The sequence below is a fragment of the Hydra vulgaris genome, chromosome 12, assembly GCF_038396675.1.
Source record: "Hydra vulgaris chromosome 12, alternate assembly HydraT2T_AEP".
Taxonomy (NCBI): domain Eukaryota; kingdom Metazoa; phylum Cnidaria; class Hydrozoa; order Anthoathecata; family Hydridae; genus Hydra; species Hydra vulgaris.
Window position 1 is genome coordinate 19,532,965 of NC_088931.1, and position 19,536 is coordinate 19,552,500.

General features: G+C 29.9%; 1 protein-coding gene across 2 annotated transcripts in view; it reads right to left on the bottom strand.

Annotated features, from left to right (window-relative positions):
- Window positions 1-2,105: 2,105 nt before the first annotated feature.
- Window positions 2,106-19,536, bottom strand: part of LOC100207275 (sodium- and chloride-dependent transporter XTRP3) — a 20,823-nt gene continuing 3,392 nt past the window's right edge. For both annotated transcript variants that reach the window (XM_065812462.1, XM_065812463.1), the window contains 9 exons: window positions 12,893-13,054; window positions 8,792-9,059; window positions 7,842-8,094; window positions 4,055-4,165; window positions 3,514-3,747; window positions 3,201-3,399; window positions 2,855-3,014; window positions 2,579-2,750; window positions 2,106-2,482 (listed from right to left, as the gene is read on the bottom strand). In XM_065812462.1, coding sequence (XP_065668534.1) covers window positions 2,243-2,482; window positions 2,579-2,750; window positions 2,855-3,014; window positions 3,201-3,399; window positions 3,514-3,747; window positions 4,055-4,165; window positions 7,842-8,094; window positions 8,792-9,059; window positions 12,893-13,054 — 1,799 coding nt within the window. In that variant the 3' untranslated portion in view covers window positions 2,106-2,242. The remainder of the gene's footprint in view (window positions 2,483-2,578; window positions 2,751-2,854; window positions 3,015-3,200; window positions 3,400-3,513; window positions 3,748-4,054; window positions 4,166-7,841; window positions 8,095-8,791; window positions 9,060-12,892; window positions 13,055-19,536) is intronic.

Here is a 19,536-nt window from a genome sequence, read left to right on the forward strand (position 1 = left end):
TTCAGTCTTTTCTCTTCGTTTGAAATAGCGGAATAAAAGATAATTTGCAAAAACTAGGAGAAAAGATTAAAAGCCACCAGACTAATGGTCAACACAGAATTCACTACATCTTCTGAAAAGCAGCTTTTGAAACTTTAAAATATCAGACCAGGATCGATTCAGAACTTAAAAAGTCAATAAGAAATCTAAACGGAATTAAATATGAACCGCGTCTTGGACGTCACTCATTATTTAGTTAGAAAAGTATTCGAGGTGTGTTTACAGTTTATATTCTTAAAATAATTTTAATGTTGCTAGGAATATTATACTTGAAGTAATCTTTATTTCAATACTATACTCATATTTAAATAGGTTCATCAGACATCCTGGACGAGGATGATAATGGTAATTTTTTAGCCACCCTTGAGCTTTTTGGGAAACATAATAAGATACTTCAATTACATCTAGAAGAAGTTTCTTGACACCAAAAACAAGGAACTAGGATGCAAGCGCAATATTTGAGCTGGAGAACTCAAAATTAGTTCATTATGGCAGGTGGAGAAATGTTTTTGCTGCTATTGTCGTAGAGATTCACACAGTCATTTGTTTTTCCGCATTTTTTATTGATAGTACTCCAGATGCGTCTCATACGAAAAAAATCACTATTTTTTATCAATTTGTCAGCCTAGGATCTGACAACCAATGGATAATAAAAGAGCGTTTTCTAAAAGTAGAAAATATGGAGGGGAAAAAAAAAAGGGAGGAAGGGGGGTTCTGGCATTGCGAAGCTGATTAAAGACGTTTTGGACGAAGTTGAATTGAAATTTAAAAAACTGTAGAGGCAGGGCAATGATAACGAGGCTAAGATGTCCGGTGTATATAAAGGAATGCAGGCCATCATTTTCGAGAAAAATCCTTAAGCTTTGTACATGCCTTATAGTGTGCATAGTCTCAATCTAGCTGGCATTTATTCTGCAGAGTCCTCTACTGTAGTAAAAAATAATTTGGGCAGCATCCAATTGCTGCATAACTTTTTAAGTAGTAGCCCCATGCACTGGAAAATTTTGACGGAGGCAACTGGGCTGTCCCTTCACCAAACGTTTTAAACAAGATAGAGTGCGCGCGCAGAGACTGTGCGGCCATTGTCAAAACGACCAAAAGAAATACTTAAATTATTGAAATTTCTTTAAGAACTTAGTTTAGAAGATCATCGACTGACTTTAGTTAAGACACTCAACAAGTAGATTCAATCATTTGAATTGATTGTCTTGACTTCTTTCTGATTCAAGATTCTCATACGTGTCAACGATGTCCGCCTCTTTCTCTAATCAGAAAGTTTTTGTTTGGACGACAAGACAAAATTTTTAAAGACTCTAATTGATAATCTTGATCGAGTGCGTTCTTTTTGGCATCAAATCTTCTAAGAAGCAAAACTGAAAGCATCTGGATTAGCTTCGTTTCGGTTTTCAGATTTTGATAAGAGGACAAGGAAAGGAAAACACAAGACGAGTAGATGAACCCAGCCCACTTCAACGAAGACGAATTAAAGGGTTTTGAGGTTAACCTATTTAATGTTGCTCTTTATAAGCTACTTCAGAAGATAAGAAACAATTGATTCATCTCAAAAGACAAAGGAAATGTTTTTGTTTAAATTTTTAAACAAAAACATTTCCTTTGTCTTTTGAGATGTATTAATATATTCAATATACCCAGGAATTCAAAATTTGGGGCACCAATCAAAAATTGACCCCAGGCACAACAAAGCGGGCCTGTGTCACATAAGAACATATCGTGTTTTCCATTACAGAAGTTTCAAGGCTCATATATAAAAAAAACTTTTTAATCTGTCCCTTAATATTTAAATAACAAATTTATGTCTAATAATTTTTACAAACATTATTGTACAATATAAGTTTAATTACAACCATGAGTATAAAAATCCGCAAAATAAATACTAAAAGCACATTAAAACCATCATAAAACAAATAATAAATAAAAATATTAAACATAAACTAAAACTAATATGAAAGTTTATAAAATGAATATTTGAAAAATAATATAAAAAGTCCATAAATATCCTAAATATTATTAACATCATAAATAGTAAAAAAAATTAAAAAACTTATCAAAATCCGTTCATTAAATCCTAAATATAAAAAAAATTATAAATATTATAAATATTATCATTTATCAAAAAGTTATAAATATTATCATTTTTTTTTTTTTTTGTATTTTTGTTGCGTTTTCAACAACTTTATTATTATCAGCAACAACTGGAAGCTATTCGTACTGGATCAGGATGGTACTCACGAATATTAGTTAACTTGGTATAAATATTTTTTAACCATATCTTTGGACTTAACAAAAAGTCTTTAAATATCCACAATATAATTGGCACTATCGGTGAGATAATAAAAATAATAATAATAAACTTTGCCCAAGCAGGGTACATAAATTCCTTAATCGAGCCAGCTACACCTTTTCCCAACGAAGAAACATCTAACTAAACAAAGAAAAAGTTTGATTTTAAAGAAAACTGAAATACTTTACCCTCAATAAAAGGGAGCCTAAGAATAACCGAGCCTATAGCCGAACTTACTAATTGTTGAATACACCCAACATATACAGAGTACTGTGGACCATGGATGACAAGACGATGACAGTTAGCAACAAAAATGATCGCAATTGCTAAAGGAGAAATATACTTCCAGCAAATCATCCAGAACAAATAAGGACGTTTTCCAGTCATGAACTCTATATCAACTGCAAACCTAAATATTTTTTCAAACATATGTAGAAAAAAAATATTTATAAAAGCCTCACAAACCTGTAGAATACTGATTGAAACTATTTCTTTTTAAATGAATCAACCTACTTATCATTTCCATATACCCAAGATATTGAAACTACTTGACAAAATCCTATAAAAAGAAGTCCTAAAGAGACAGCATAATCGTCAAATATCTGAAAGGCATAAAATCCACTTGAAGATATAAGTCCAATACCACAGAGTAACAAACATAAAACAACAACTCCTATAAATATAAAAAGTTTATCATTTATATATATATATATATATATATATATATATATATATATATATATATATATATATATATATATATATATATATATATATATATATATATATATATATATATATCAGAGAGAGAGAGATTTGGCAAGTGCGAATATATCTCTCTTTAAAAAATGTTCGCAACCTATAAAAACGTCTCTTCTCATTTTTACCCACTTCATGTCATAAAAGGGAGCAATTGCTCCTTCTAGTGTTCCAAACTCTGAGTCTATACCCAACAAAATCAACATAAAGAAGAATAACACAGCCCATAAAGGTGAGGCATCCATTTGTAAAAAAGCATCACAAAAAGTTATAAAGGCTAACCCTGGTCCACCATTCATCTGAAAAAAAAAAGTTTTTTTTATAAACATATAAGGCATATTCTAAAAATGCACAAAAAAATTTCCATATTAATAATTTTTTAAAGAAAAATGATTCTAAAGTTTGCAAAATACCCCATTTGAACCAGTTATAAATTCTCTATGTCCTAAAATAGAAAAAACAACTATTCCAGCAAATACTGATGTCCCGCAATTGATGAGCACAACCACATAAGCATCACGGACACAGTTATTTTTTATTGGCATATAACTTGCAAATGAGACTAATGCACCAAACCCTAAACTAAGAGTAAAAAACATTTGAGTGGCAGCATCCAACCAAATTGATGGATCTTTTAACTTGGAAAACTAAAATAAATAAAAAATTAAATACAACATCAGTGCTTAAAAAAAAAGTAAATTGTACATCAAATAGGTCTTTCTGATGATTACTAAAATCCAATATACTGTCTACTTACATCCACTATTCCTTAATAATATCCAACGTGTCTTGTTACTCACTATGTCTAGTTTTATGTTTTATTTATTTAGTTTTAGTTTTATTATTTATTTATTATGTTTTACTCATTCCCTATTTTCTTACATAAAAATATAAATGCATCTATCAAGAAGTAAAACTGATTATTGGAGAAATTATTAAACAAGAAAAACATACATCAGGTGTAAAAAATTTTTTAACTCCATTGCTTGCTCCTTCAAGTGTTACACCAACAAAAAAAAGTATCACCAGAATGACATAAGGAAACAATGAAGTAAAGTAGACAACCTAATTAGAAAACAAAAATGTTATAATTAATTTATGCGTAAGCAATAATTTAAATTATACTCCAATAGAAAATCATAATCAGCTTTTTATTGCCTAATATCTATTTGTAATAGTATAAAAATGAATATTATGATATATAAAATATATAAATTTTATATATATAGATTTTATATATATTAGGGTGTTTCAAAAAAACTGAATATATTAAAATTCAAGCACATTTGGATTTAACTGTTTCTTTTAGAATGGTTATAAACAACAACAAATTTTAAAGGAATAAAGTCAAGGAGACAAGTCAAGACAATCAGACAGTTAAACTTTACATTTCTAGTTAAAACTGTATTTTGAATCCTTAAAAAGTGCTTCTTAGGTTCACAAAGTGTTTGTGATGGTTTTCAATAGAGTTGAACTCATGTAATTGTAAATCTCCTAGTAGTCTCAAAATAAGTTCAAATTATTTAATTATTTAAGTTTTCCAATTATTGGAGTTGAATCCTGAATGAGGAGACAGAAGAATTTGTTCCATTTAAATTATCTTTGGAATTATATTCGAATTACAAGAGTTAAACTGTAGTTTGAAAACCATCACAAAAACTGTTTCTGCTTGTTGTGTTTTGTAAGAGAAGAGTTGAGGATTGTAGCAAGGACAGTGTCTGGCTTTGCACAACTATTTGATACTTATTTTGTCTTCACAGTTTTGCTGTGGTCTGATAATTTGACTTTAGGTTAGTTTTCCTCATCTTCTGCAAGTATTTAACTGCAATGCATCAAAGATGAAACAAGAAAAAAATTTGACAAAAGAATCAAGAGTTGTGATGTATAGATTCTTTACTTAAGCAAACCCTGAAAAATTTTATTTCCACATTTTATTTGAAGAGATGAAATGAATAATTTCCTTCCTCAAATACCACAAACAATAATTGCTTTCAGTGTCATAATTGATATAACCTGAGATCGTTGATTAGAGCATCATTAAAGTTAGAGCAGGTAAATCAATCTTAAAAATTTTAATTAATCAACAAAATTGTTTATACATTCAGCTTTTTCAATACTAGTTAAACTGTTTACATTTATCCAATCCATGGCAAATGCCATATCTATGGCGGATCTTCGAATGACAGCCTTTCTATTTTAGACAAGGTGCAAAAAGGCATTGTAAACATAGTTGGACCTGCTCTTGCAGCCAACGTCAAACCATTATCACATTGTCGTAATGTTGCTTCTCTTTCTCTTTCCTATAAATACTATAACGGGCACTGCTTTTAAGAGCTAGCGTCTCTTGTGCCATCTACTAAAACTCATTCTCGTATTACTCATCATTTAATTAAGCCCCCAAATAGTGGTTGCTTGCAGTCTTGTTGGAAGAGATGTTTAAAAAATATGCAAGTTTTGATGAAATAAGGTATTGATCTAAACAAGTGAAAATGTCAACTTAATTCTCTCTTGCAGTGATTTAAAAAATTTCTAAATTGTCATGGGATAAGCTCTTCTTCAGATTCAGCCAGATCAGAATTGTTTGATGTAAAATATGATATGACCAGGTCAGACTCTCTAGACATTTAACTTAATTCTCTAGACATCTTACTTAAATTCTCTCCTTTACTTTCAAGCACCCCTGAATATCTTCCTGAGCAATTAACTTTTAAATTTTTCTTACTTTTCCAAACCTGTGTCTACACCACTCATGAAATATTTTGTTTATGAACATTAGTCTGTAAGAAAACATTAACTTAAGCTAAAGTAGTATGAACTTTCTAAACCTGACATTTCACTGCATCTTTCTGTTAATCATTTTCTTTCCTACCATAAAACAATATCATGCCTGTAGGCACAAAGCCCTGCCCTAAAAATATATTGTTACAGTTCACTAAAGAAATACATGCAGGATTTATATTCTGCATGTATTTCTTTGGTGAACCATAATATTTTTATGAGCTAGACAAGAGCTATATATTGCATGTATCTCTTTGGTGAATCATAACAATCTTTTTAAGGCAAAAATCTTGTCTAGTTCACCAGAGAGATACATGCAGGACATAGCTCTTTTCTACCTCATAAAAAAAACTAAACAATGCTTAATTGTAATGTTTTTTTTCAAATTAAAAATTTGTATAAAAAAAACAATTTAATTTAATATTTTTCAAGCTGTTATTAACCCTATTACAGATTGCATTTATGTAAACTTATCCTTTAAAATCATCTTTATTTGTTGAATTTATGTAAACACATCTTTTAAAATAATCTTTATGGATTGAATTTATGTAAACTTATCCTTTGAAATCATCTTTATTTGTTGGATTTATGCAAACTCATCTTTTAAAATGATATTTATGGATTGGATTTACGTAAACTTATCTTGAAATTCTTTTTGTTCCTTTTTATTATAAAAACAAGATATTTAAGTTCAAAATAAACAAAAAAATATCTTATAAACAGCAACTAAATCACAAATGTACAAATAGCTTAAAAAAATTCTCAGACAACATCATTTCTCAGAAAGCATCATTTCTTAGAAAGCATCATTTCTCAGAAAGCATCATTTCTCAAACAACATCATTTCTCAGACAACATTATTTCTCAAACAACATCATTTCTCAGACAACATCATTTTTCAGACAACATCATTTCTCAGACAACATTATTTCTCAGACAATATCATTTCTCAGACAACATCATTTATAAGACAACATCATTTCTCAGAAAGCATCATTTCTCAAATAACGTTATTTCTCAGACAGCATCATTTCTCAGACAATATCATTTCTTAGACAACATCAAACCAAAAATTCAAGGCTCTTATGACAGTACTAAATTTCAATTTTTAGTAATGTGAATCACTGTAATATGTTTTCAGTTCCAAAAAAGATCTATCTAAAGATTCATTATTTTAGCCTGCATTCTGTCCTGTAGTTTCAAAAACGCTTAGAAATAGCCATAGAATCTATATTTTAAACCTGGATTTCCAAGTTACATATATGATAACGACTTTGTATTACTTATATGCATTTTCAAAAATAAACTTTAAACCTTTTTTTCAATGGAGTTCAAAAAACTTTGAACATTTTTTTAGCTACACTTCAAAGAACATATATTGCATGGAGAAATACTACATGGGCTCTAAGGGCTCATGAGTCTAATAAACATTAGACTCTAAACCCTGGAGCCTTATATATTTTCCTGTCTTTAATTCTAGTCGATTTAAATTTAAACAAATTATTTTGTATAAATTTATATAAATATATTTTAATGATATTCAAATTTTTAATAACCACTACAAGCTATATATTTAATATATAAAAATTAATTTTTCAAGACTCAAGGAAAAGTTCTAAAAAACATAATGGATAAAGTAAAACAAACTTTGTGTTTTACTAAAAATTGTAACTAAACTAAAAAAACCATAACTAAAATTAGTCGACTAATTTTAGTTATGGTTTTTTAGTTCAACTAAACTTAGTCGATTAACTTTTTGGTCTAACTAAAAATATTTTAAAACCTTTATGTAATAATTAAAAAAACATTAAATAATAAAACAATTTTAGTCGACTAACTTTAATTAGTCAACTAATTTTACTAAAAGAACTAAAGAGTTTGTCAACTAATTTTAATTTAATTATATCTAATGTTTACTCTCATCCCTACAAATTTTAACCAAAAACCAAATTACAACAGTTACCTTTCCACTAGAAACAATTCCTTTAACAATACTAACATATACAATAACCCAAGAAAGCACCAGACATCCAAACAACTTCCATTGAATTCCATTGCCAAGATCATTTATTGAAGGAGAAATATTTAATGCTTTATTGTAAAAATAATGCAATGGTGGATCATGCACACAACAATCAGGAAAGTTATCCTTGAGTAAGCAATAATCTGTTTTGTTTGCAGCACAAAGAATGGATATGTTTTTGTATTCTAGATACCTTAAATGTAAAAAATATATAATAAAATAACAAACAATGACAAAAAAGTAATTTAATTTATACTAAACCTTTTTTTTTAAACCTAGTTCTTATTTTTTTACCTAGTTTTACCTCACAATAAACGCTAACTTTTACAATGTTAACATCCAACAGTAAACATACAAAAAGTAAAAATTTAATATAAAAATATTCAATAAAAAGGTAAAATTTATGAAACTACATATTGACAAATTACATCTTAAACTACACGTTAACAAATTACACATTAAAAAAACAGTGTAAACATAAAATACTCAGTTCTTTTTATTTTCATTTCTGCGAATGTCTGTTTTTATTTAATTTTACAATGCAATTGTAGTTTAAAATAGAAAAATGGTAATGAATTATTAAAATATGTATGTTAACAATGACTAACACAGTGTAAAATAACAATTAATTTTGAAACCAAAATTCTAATGTATAATTGCGGTAAGGGACTTTAGGACTATGGGCTAAAAAACAATAGGTTCCAAGTCATTAAATGTCATAAATTTTTCCTTATGACAAAGCATCAGTCACTTAACATTTTTAGAGCAGAGACCAAGAAAAAATAAAAATTTAAAATCAGAATTCTTTTTGAGACTTTACATCTCTGAACAAACATAACAATAATTATTGTTTAACTAGTCAAAAAAATATATATATAATAAAGTCTTACCGAGGACAGTTTTCTAATCGCCATGGAAGTTTTGATGTTAATGAAACAAAGAAGTAATAAAAGCACCATGTAATAACTACAATATAATATATGCATAAAAGAAATGAAGCAACAATACTAGATATGCCTATTCCCATGAGAGCAGGGTGAATCTTTTTCCAGCAACCCACAGCACTTTGTCTAAAACGTTGACCAATTGCAAACTCAATGTAAAATAAAGGAATTCCTTCAATTAGCATCATTATAAAATATGGAATCAGAAAAGCTCCTAAAAAAAAGTAAATTTTTTTTTTAATCATTTTCATTATGAACATAAGTATATATAAGTAATTAAATTTATCAACGATTTTTGTTTTCTACTTAGCATTGGCTTTAATGATATCAAATTTAACATTAAAATTTCTTTCTCTTTAATAACAAATAAATACAACATAATATCTAAAAAATGTTGTGACAAACACTTTTTTTTGAACTAGTCATTAAATATGTGTTTTTGTATAGCTTTGTTCTAGGTATTGCGTAGAACAAAACTAATAAATTATAAGTATAAATTTATACTAACTTAGGAAGTACTACATTATATTATTTGTAATTAAACTTGTAAGTTAATATGCATAATAATGAGCATATTAACTTACCTTTTATGCATATTACTTACAAATTTTATTATAATTTAGTTTTTGTTTAACTATTGTTTTAATTAGGTTGAGTGATTATTGTTTTAATTAGCAAATAAAACTTAAACAAAAAACTGTTACAAAAATTTTAATTAGCTAAGTTATTAAAAAAAAAGTAATTGAGTATTTGAATTAAACAATTAACGTGAGGAAAATTAATTTGATTTTATGAAAATAATATAAATAACATTTTATTTATGGCTCATTCCATGTCAGGTGGAGTAAAAGTGCTTTATGGACCATTCAGATTTTATCTGAAATGGTCATTCTCCATTACAAGGACTTACCATGCGATTTTGCAATAAAGTGCCAATCTGTAGTAATGTTGAAATCTTGTTTACGGTTGTTATGGTAGCATAACTTGTTTATGATAGTCATAACTTGATAATATTTTTATATTGTGATTGACCTCCATCACTAAAATAGATATTATGTTCAAATAATGTAATTGTTTGAGTTTATCAATAGCATTATTGATAAAGGAATGAACAGCATCTGTTCCATGTTTCAGATGATCTGATATAACACAGTAGCCTTCTCTATCAAGTTTTTTTATTTTTTAGAAAATAAGCAACAAGGGGTGCAAAGTTTCCTAGCTGTTATTCCAGTAGAAACCTTGCATTGCATCCTGTCATTAAAAATTATAATTTTCTGCAAAGTCTGGGAGTACTAAATTTTTTTTTTTAAATTAGTTTTTAAATGTTGGATGTAGTTGGCTTGGCTTTTTGATATAAAATGATGCTCTTGTAAATTGCTGTAAACTGTTTATAAACAATTTCAATAAAATCATCTTAAGGTAAAGTTGCTGGGGCTAAAGTACATTGGAGCTTTGATTTTTACTACTAATAAAAGTTAACTTCACTAATTCCATCATCATCAAAAAAAAATTGCCAATGTAATCAGCTAAAATCTCTTTTCGAGGACATTTATTACAGCTATGCTGCATACAATTTTTATTTCCAATGCTACAAACCATTAATTTCAATAAGCTTTTGTAATCAGCTATTTCTGGAGTTTTTTGTATAAGAAGCTTTACATTTTGATGGCACTGACAAAAATAAAATGCATGCAGACCAGAAGGACCACCTACCAAAAAAAACTTAAAACTTACTTTTCACTTTTCTTGCGTGCTTATTTAAAGGATTCATAGATGAGTTTTGGACTTAATGAAAATCCTGGAAAATTATTTTAATAAAAAATCCGGAAAATCCCAGAAAATTATTTATTATTTTTTTATAATTCACCTCCCCAAGGCCGAGAAGGCCACTACAGATGAGGAAGCTACTTGTGGTTATAACCCTCTCTCAACTCTATAACTCCGAAATACGAACCTTGATGAACAAGGCTGCTGCGCGGAAAAACAAGTTAAGCGCAGTACTACCAGGGATGTGGTGGGAACCGAACATGGAACCTCTTGCTTATGAAATTGACGATATGTGAGTAAATTTTGGAACATTGGTAAAGGGATAAAAAAGTAACTTAACACTACCGAATAATTATGTTCCTCAAAAATTCTCTAAAATCAAACATAATATCTCAGTTTTATAATTTGTAAACAATCTGCAAAGCGTAAGAATTTATTTACTTTTTAAATATAAAATGTCAGACAATGGTTCAGAAATAAATACTTTTTATTCTTATAACTTTCTGCTGCAAAACATTCGTCAGCTTTTCTTTTACCGCACTTTATTGCATGATCAATAATAGATTCTTTAACTGTTTTGCGCCGTTCATGTGAGGCGATCTTTTTTTTCAGCATTGAATTTATATTATAGAAACATTCTTTGACTTTTCTTTTTTTCTGATGGATTTCCATTTTTTAAATTTTTTAAACTTTTGTAAACTTTTAAAATGGAATTTAGATTATTTAACTTTTTACAAAATAAATTTCTAATATTCAAAAAAGTTAATTTGAATGAACTAAAAAGAAAAAAAAAAGAAAAAAAATTGTTATGAAAATTGATCTCGTGAAAATTTCAATTGTAGAAAACATATTTATTTAAATGCAAATGTTGTCGTATTTAAAATTTTATATAATTTTTTTCAAATTAACAACAAAAAACATCCAGAAATTTCTGAAAAACTAAAGGAGTTTTAAGTGAATTTCCGGAATTCCAGGAGTTTCAAGCGAATTTCCAGAATTCTGGGAATTCCCGGAAAAAACTCATCTGTGAGGATTACAAAAATACCTTTGATGTTCATTCTTGTACCTAAACAAGTAATCTTTCTAATTATAATTATAAAAAACTCCTATGGGACTTACTTTGCTTCTCAAGGAAAGAAACTCTTTGTTTAGTTTAGACAGTTCTTTAAAAATTTACTATTTTTAGACTTGCTAAATTTAATAAAATAGAACTGTTCATTTAACACTTTACTAATACAATAAGGAGAGAGCTTACTTGCTATTATTTTTTCTAAAAACAATAATAATTTTTATACAGTATCTAAAAATTCAATAAACAAACTTTTTTTTTCATTAAAAAAAAAAGTTTTTATAGAAAATTTACCTGACTTTGAGAGACTACCTTTTAGGATTATAAATAAGTGTCCATTAATTTTTTGATTTTTATTAATAAACACTCTTTGATTGATGCATATAAGAAATCTTGAGGGAAAAAAAAGGGCGATCTTGGGTAACATGTTTTGCATCAGTAATCAATTTTTAAAAAATCTTGATCCCACCCACATTGATGACTTGTAATTTTTGAATCAGTACTCAATCAATAGAGTTTTAAAAAAATGTTCATCCACCACGCTTAGATCAACAGGCACTTTGATTTGTAATAATTTTTAATCTAGTTTTTAAGATAAAGCTCTTTAATTTTCAATTCCAAAACAAAAATATTCTTGCTTTCTTAAAATAATTAAAGTATAAAACTAATTTATTTAAAAGTTACTAGCTGCTAAAATGATGAGAAATTTTATGCAAAACAGACCATTACTTAATAATCGTTTTCTCAAGAACCATATTAGATATTGATCTAAAATTATTAAAACATGCACTCCTTATATATATACACAAAATCAAAAGGTTTCAAAAAAGTCTAAAATGATCCATGAGAATCCCTATAAAAATTTACTTCATTTGGCATGAAATGACCCATGTATAATTGATCATACATATACTATTATAAGTATATTATATAAAAATTTTGAATAAAAAACATTTTATGGGTTTGCTCAACATCAGGTGGGTCCCTAATATTATCAAAAAAATATATTTTTTTAAACTTCAGAGGCCTTTTTGCCAATTTAAGGAGCTTTTTTTTTCTTAGTTTAGGTATTAACATCACCCCCCTCCCCCACACCTCCAAATATTTCTGGAAATGTCACTAAAATTAATATTTATTTAAATAACTAATAATTAATAACAAATAAATTTTTATGAAAAAAGTTAAACAATTTAAAAAAAATTTATATTTACCACCACCATTTTTATGACAGAGATACGGAAATCTCCATACATTTCCTAATCCAACTGCTAACCCGATTGAAGCTAAAATAAACTCAGCTTTATGACCCCATGTGTTTTGACTTTCACTGTGATTATCTGTTTCTGAGTGATCTTGATTTTTGAAAACACCATCTAAATAGTTATAAATATATATAAAATATAATTTTGCTATTGAAAACTTTTCAAAAGTTATAAATAACTCTGCAAACAGTGTTACATAGTTTTAAGTAGTTTAAATGTTTTGGGTAGCTTTACAAAAAAACTTAATTTAAACAACAAAACATTGCAATACATGTTTATGAAAATAAAGAAAGTGTGTTGCAAATCACAAAACTAGATTATTAGTAGGAGGAATGTCCTTGATCAAGGTGTGCAAATTGTTGAAAAAAACATGGTGTTCTCCACTTACAGCAGCATGACTCCTCACAATGTTCTGATTAATTCTCGGTGTAGTTATTTTGTAACAGATATTAATATGTCAGGTTAACATTGGACTATAAAAAGTATGCAGATTGGAACACTCTACATACTACATTGCCTACATACCATATTACCCAATGGTAGCCATGTTACCCCATCTGATGTTAAATAAATAAAGACTATAGTGAGTATAAAGAATATTTAAAAAAGAAGATTTTTAAAAAGATGGAGTTTTTTAGGTAAATATTAAAATTGTTAATAAAACAATCCATTTGCAACCTTTGCCATTTTTATCTTCCTCCTACATAATATTGTTTGTAAAAAAAAACACTCATAAACTACATATTATAGATTATATGTAATCAAGCATAGATGGAAATAATTTTAAATCTGTATATGTATGTATATATATATATATATATATATATATATATATATATATATATATATATATATATATATATATATATATATATATGTATATATATATATATATATATATATATATATATATATATATATATATATATATATATATATATATATATATATATATACACACATATAATATCAAAATACTATCTTGTATAACAGTGTTGTGCAAGATACTTGGAGATAATTTTGTTATCTTGAAGATCAAAGATATTATCTTATCTTGTATCTTAAAATTGAAAGTATCTTATAACATCTTCAAGATAATTTTTTAAAGATAACGATTGATGGACGACTTAAAGGATTGCAAATTATATGAATCAGGAAAGCATGATGAAGGAAGCGAATTCCAAAGAGCTGATGTTCGAGGAAAAAAGCTAGACGAATAAGCGTTTTTGGAGCACTTAGGAACAGTCACAGTAAGATGAGACTTAATTGAATGGCGAGTAACACAAGAATGAATTTTAGTTAATGGCACAAGAGACGCTAGCTTGTTAGAGCGGTACCCGTTATAGTATTTGTAGAAACGAGAAAGAGAAGCAACATTACGATGATGTGATAATGGTTGGAGGTTGCCTGCAAGAGCAGGTCCAACTATATTTAAAATGCGTTTTTGCACCTTGTCTAAAAGAGAAAGGGCATCATTAGAAAATCTGCCCCAGATATGGCAACAGTATTCCATACAAGGCCGGATTTGAGATTTATAGAGATAAAGAATAGAATCCGAAGTAAGAAATTGATGAGCTCAATAAAGAGATGCAACCTTAGCAGATGCTAATTTTGCAACTGATTTGATATATGGTTTCCAAGAAAAATCGGAAGTAAGAGTTAATCCTAGAAGATGAAGAGTAGATGACTCATCGAGTACATCGCCGTTCATAAATATAGGAAGATCTAAACTATTGTGATAACGATTGGCTGTGAAAAATTGAGTCTTATCTGTATTGAAGTTCACCAGCCACTGTGAGCCCCGTGCAGTAGCAGAAGTGATTTCCTTTTCAAGCTCAAATGCCCCCTCCAAGGAATCAGAGGGTGTTAGTTTGTTATCACGACAAGAATAAATGGTAGTATCATCTGCAAACAATGCCAACTTAGATGTGAGAATATCTGGAAGATCGTTAATGTAAATTAAAAAGAGTATAGGGCCAAGGATAGAACCTTGAGCAACCCCTGAAGTTACAGAATAAGAAGAAGAGTGTTGTCCATCGAGGACAACTTTTATGCTACGATTGGAAAGAAAGGATTCGATGATCTTAAAGATGTTGCCGAATACACCATAAGAAGAAAGCTTATGGAGAAGACCAGCATGCCAAACTTTATCAAACGCTTTTGAAATGTCAAGAGCAATGGCCTTAACCTCTCCACCTTTATCTAATGCACAATAAAACCTATCGGTTATTACTGTTAGCAAATCAGCAGTAGAACGAGAAGATAGAAATCCATATTGATGGTCAGAAAGTAAGTTATTAGATTCTTATTGAAGATGAGAAATTAAGTGTTTGTTAATTAAAGATTCAAAAACCTTGCTAATGATAGGAAGAAGACTAATGGGACAGTAGTTAGACGAATCAGATCGCCCCCCAGAATTTTTGAAATAGGGATAACAGATGCTGCTTTCCAGCAGGCTGGAAAACAAGACTCTGATAAGCACTTGATGAATAGTTTTGAGAGTATAGATGACAGCTACCGAGAACACTTCTGCAAGACAATAACAGGTATGTTGTCTGGGCCACAAGCTGTAGAAGAGTTTAGGCAGGAAATCACTTTAGATACAGAAGCTGGAGTGATATAAATGCCAAGCAATGGATCAACCTGTTTGTTGCCAATATCAGGTAGAACACAACTAGTGGAATCAAGAGATGATATTGATGAAAAGTTTTTAGCAAACAATTCAGCTTTGTCTTTGGGTGAGGTGACAAAGTCTGAACCATACAAGAGAGGTGAAACTAAAGATTTGCCCTTATTATTTATACTGTTAAAGATTCTCCAGAAGTCACGAGAGCCTAATTTTGAGATGAGATATGAGATTTCATGACCTGAGAATAGCAGGCTTCGGCGTTAGACAAAACCTTTTTACAATGGTTTCTAGCAGTAATAAACAGACATCTGTTTCCTGGAGAATTGTTTTGCTGATAAATGTGGAAGTAACTGTTTCGATTGGCAATCGCAGCAGCACAGTGTGAGGAAAATCATGGAGGAAAGTGAGGTTTGACCTGGAATCCTCGAGAGGGAACAAAAGATTCCATGCCAGCCTGAATCCACAAAGTTATGTAAGATGCGCATTTGTCGATTTTATGAAGTTATGTAAGATGCACATTTGTCACGGAAAGAATCCCAGTCAGCTTTAAGGTAGTTGTAAGAGGTACAATAATAGGGGGATTCAGGTGATGAAGAAGAATGATATATTAGTTTTAGAGAGATCTAACTGTGATCAGAAGCACCTAAGCGTGAATGTCGAGAAACTGAGCACTGACTAGGATCAGAAACAAGACATAAGTCTAGTAGAGAAGGTAAATGATTCGGGTTGTCAGGAAAGCGAGTTGGAAAGTTGACTATTTGAGTTAGGGATTGTGAAAGGCAAAAGTTGTGGGCTTTAATGCCTGCAGAATCACTGACACTAGACCCAAGCCATTCAGAGTGGTGAGCATTGAAGTTACCGACAACAACTATATTGGCTGATGGATAAAGAGAGAGGCCTTGGTCAACATGATCAGAAATAACATCAAAAAGAATGCAATCTTGAGATGAAGGAGAGCAATTTAGAACAACTAGAAAGGCAATAGAGTGAAGTGGTGCTAAACGAAAGCACATGAAAGAATAGTCTGTGGATTCAAACCTAGTTTCATGACAAATGGGTGAATTCTTACGAATGTAAATGCCCAGGCCAAGCATGTGACTATTGGAGTCTTTACGAATTAAGGGAAGATAACCATCAACCCTAAGATCGCAAGATGAGACAGCCAAACTCAAATTAGTCTCACAAAGAACAAGTAGGTCTGGTGAACTTTGCAAGAGATAAGACTCAACAGAAGAAAAGTTACTTCGAAGACCACGAATATTAGTGAATGATAGGTTTAGAGAGCTTGGTGATGATGATGGTTTTTTGTGTTTTATAGTTTTTGGTACTTTATTAATTTTAAAATTAGATTGAAGAACTTGACTCAAAGCATAGATTGTACTCAGAACACCGTTTAATAGCCCAAGCAATTACCTCATACTACTAATAAACCCTAAGCAGTAACAAAGGGCTCCAAATGTGGCCTCAGCAATGCACACCAAAAGTACAAACAGGGACACCATCCATGCGCAACATAGCACTGTTAATACTTTGATATTTTTCAGCTGTTGATGGAATTAGCCTCTCTGAGAGCTATCACAGAGTTCTGGAAAACTGACTACCAGCCAGCCTAAGAACCATAAAACTGAGTTTTAGAGCTGTACCCTCATTAGGAGATAATAGAATGAGTTGCCTAGTCATAAAAACAGAGACACAAGCAAAACCCATGCATTGAGTCAAGAAGATCCAGCATTCAACATCCTAAACTGGATGCGGGCTATTCACAGTAAACCGTGCAGGCAATGTATGTGGGCCATTGTATGTGGGTGTATGTATTTTTTGTACTTATTGTATGTGGGCCATTGTATGTGGGCAATGTATGTGGGTGATTCACAGTAAATCGGGCAGGCAAAATATAGATTAATAATTTTTAATTCTTACTGATATTTTGATTTCTGATTTATTCTATCATAAAAATTTTTAAAAATATGATGTCAGTAATAACAAATGATACATATATATTATCATCAACTGCAACAAGAGATGGTAATTGCAGATACCAAATTTTAGTAATTCAACATGGCCACGCATAGATATCCCACATGTGCTTCTTGACAAAAAAAAATTTTTGTAACCTTTAATGGAAATATAAAAGCAACTTGCACAACCTGTCCTGATGGCAAGAAACCCTTATCAGGAGCTATTGGATCAACTACAAGTTTCCTGAATCAGATGAAGGTAAATTCTAAATTGTACTACTTAGGACTATTATCATTTTTCAGACTTCATTATGCTTGCTATAATAGCAAAGAAAATTACTTAAATTACTTAATTGATATATTTTTTGAATAGCAATGCTTGAATAGCTATTCAACAAATATATCAATTAAGTAATTTAAGTAATTTAATATTCAAATTATTTATAATAATTGAAATTCACAAATAAGATATTTAATTATCAAAAACAAGTAAAGAATTATGACTATTATGATTATCTAAAAAATACATTTCCAATCTGTGTATTAAATATTGATTATTTCCAGTCTGTGTATTAAATATTGATTATTTCCAGTCTGTGTACTAAATATTGATTATTTCCAGTCTGTGTACTAAATACAATGATAAATCACAATTTAAATTGTTAATTCATTACAGTAATTCAATTATGTACTATGAATTTATGATAATACATAATTGCATTATCATAATGGATCACTGCCACATAGAATCAGAAAAACACACATGGATCACTGCCACATAGAATCAGAAAAACAGAAAAATGTGAGACATGACTTCACACTTTATGATAGAATTGCGAAGTGTCCAAAACTCAAGCAGGCAATAATGTATGAAGCTGTTGACAAAAATAAGCCAGTATCTCAGGAGGAGGCTGATAGGTTGATCTTGAGGTATACTATTGATTCTTTGAGTTCAATAGCATGTGTTCAACAGCTAAGTTTCCTAGCAATGGTACATGGTCTAGCACCACACATAAACATATGTTCCCATTAGACATTGAGTAGACATATTTATGAAGAAACAAAAAGATGAAGTCAAATATTTGAGATGTCTTTCATTCTAAAAGCTTTATTTGTTTGATTGCTGATGCATGGACTGGTTTTAAAAACAGGAAAAACTTCATGGGTAACACAGGTCATGTGCTTACTGATGACCTGAAGCAACAATCATTTGCTCTTGTGTCAATTGTTTTCTGGATCACATACCAATGATTGCATTGCTAAATTGTTGTCCAATATTATGAAAGAATTTACCATTTCTGTGGATAAAGTGATACACTGTGTAACCAACAACAATAGCAATTTCGCGAAAGCCTTTCATGAGTTCCAATTACAAATTATGACACCAAGAATGACAAGGATGATAATAATGATTCTACAAAAATAGTTCTGATTAATTCTCTGTGAATTGATTAGGTCTCTGTGATTTACTGAATGTTTTCCAACATTCAGTAATTCACAGAGACCTTAACTCAAACAGACCTTGGCAGCGAACCTGTACAATTGCATATCCAACTAACAATGTATCAGATGGAGAAAAACAGTTGCTGGAATATCAAGTCACTGACGAGAACAAAATCAGGCAAAATTGAGGATGAAAATGAAGATGAACCAGTTGTCTTGCCTGCTCATCAGAGGTGTGCTGTTCATAAATTGAATCTGGTTAGTAGTAATGCACCAACAGTAACTTCTAAAGTGAATGCAAGATATTGCTGATTACTTTATTCTAGCAATGGCAAACTATCAGTAATATGGAATAAGGTGAACAAGCAGCAATTCAACAAAATATTATTAAATATATATATTTTTTTGTTATTCACCTCCTCAAGGCCGAGAAGGCCACTACAGACGAGGAGGCTACTTAATAGTGGTTATAACCCTCTCTCAACTCTATGACTCCAAAACACAAACCTTGACGAACAAGACCACTGCGCGGAGAAACAAGTTGAGCGCAGTACTACCAGTGA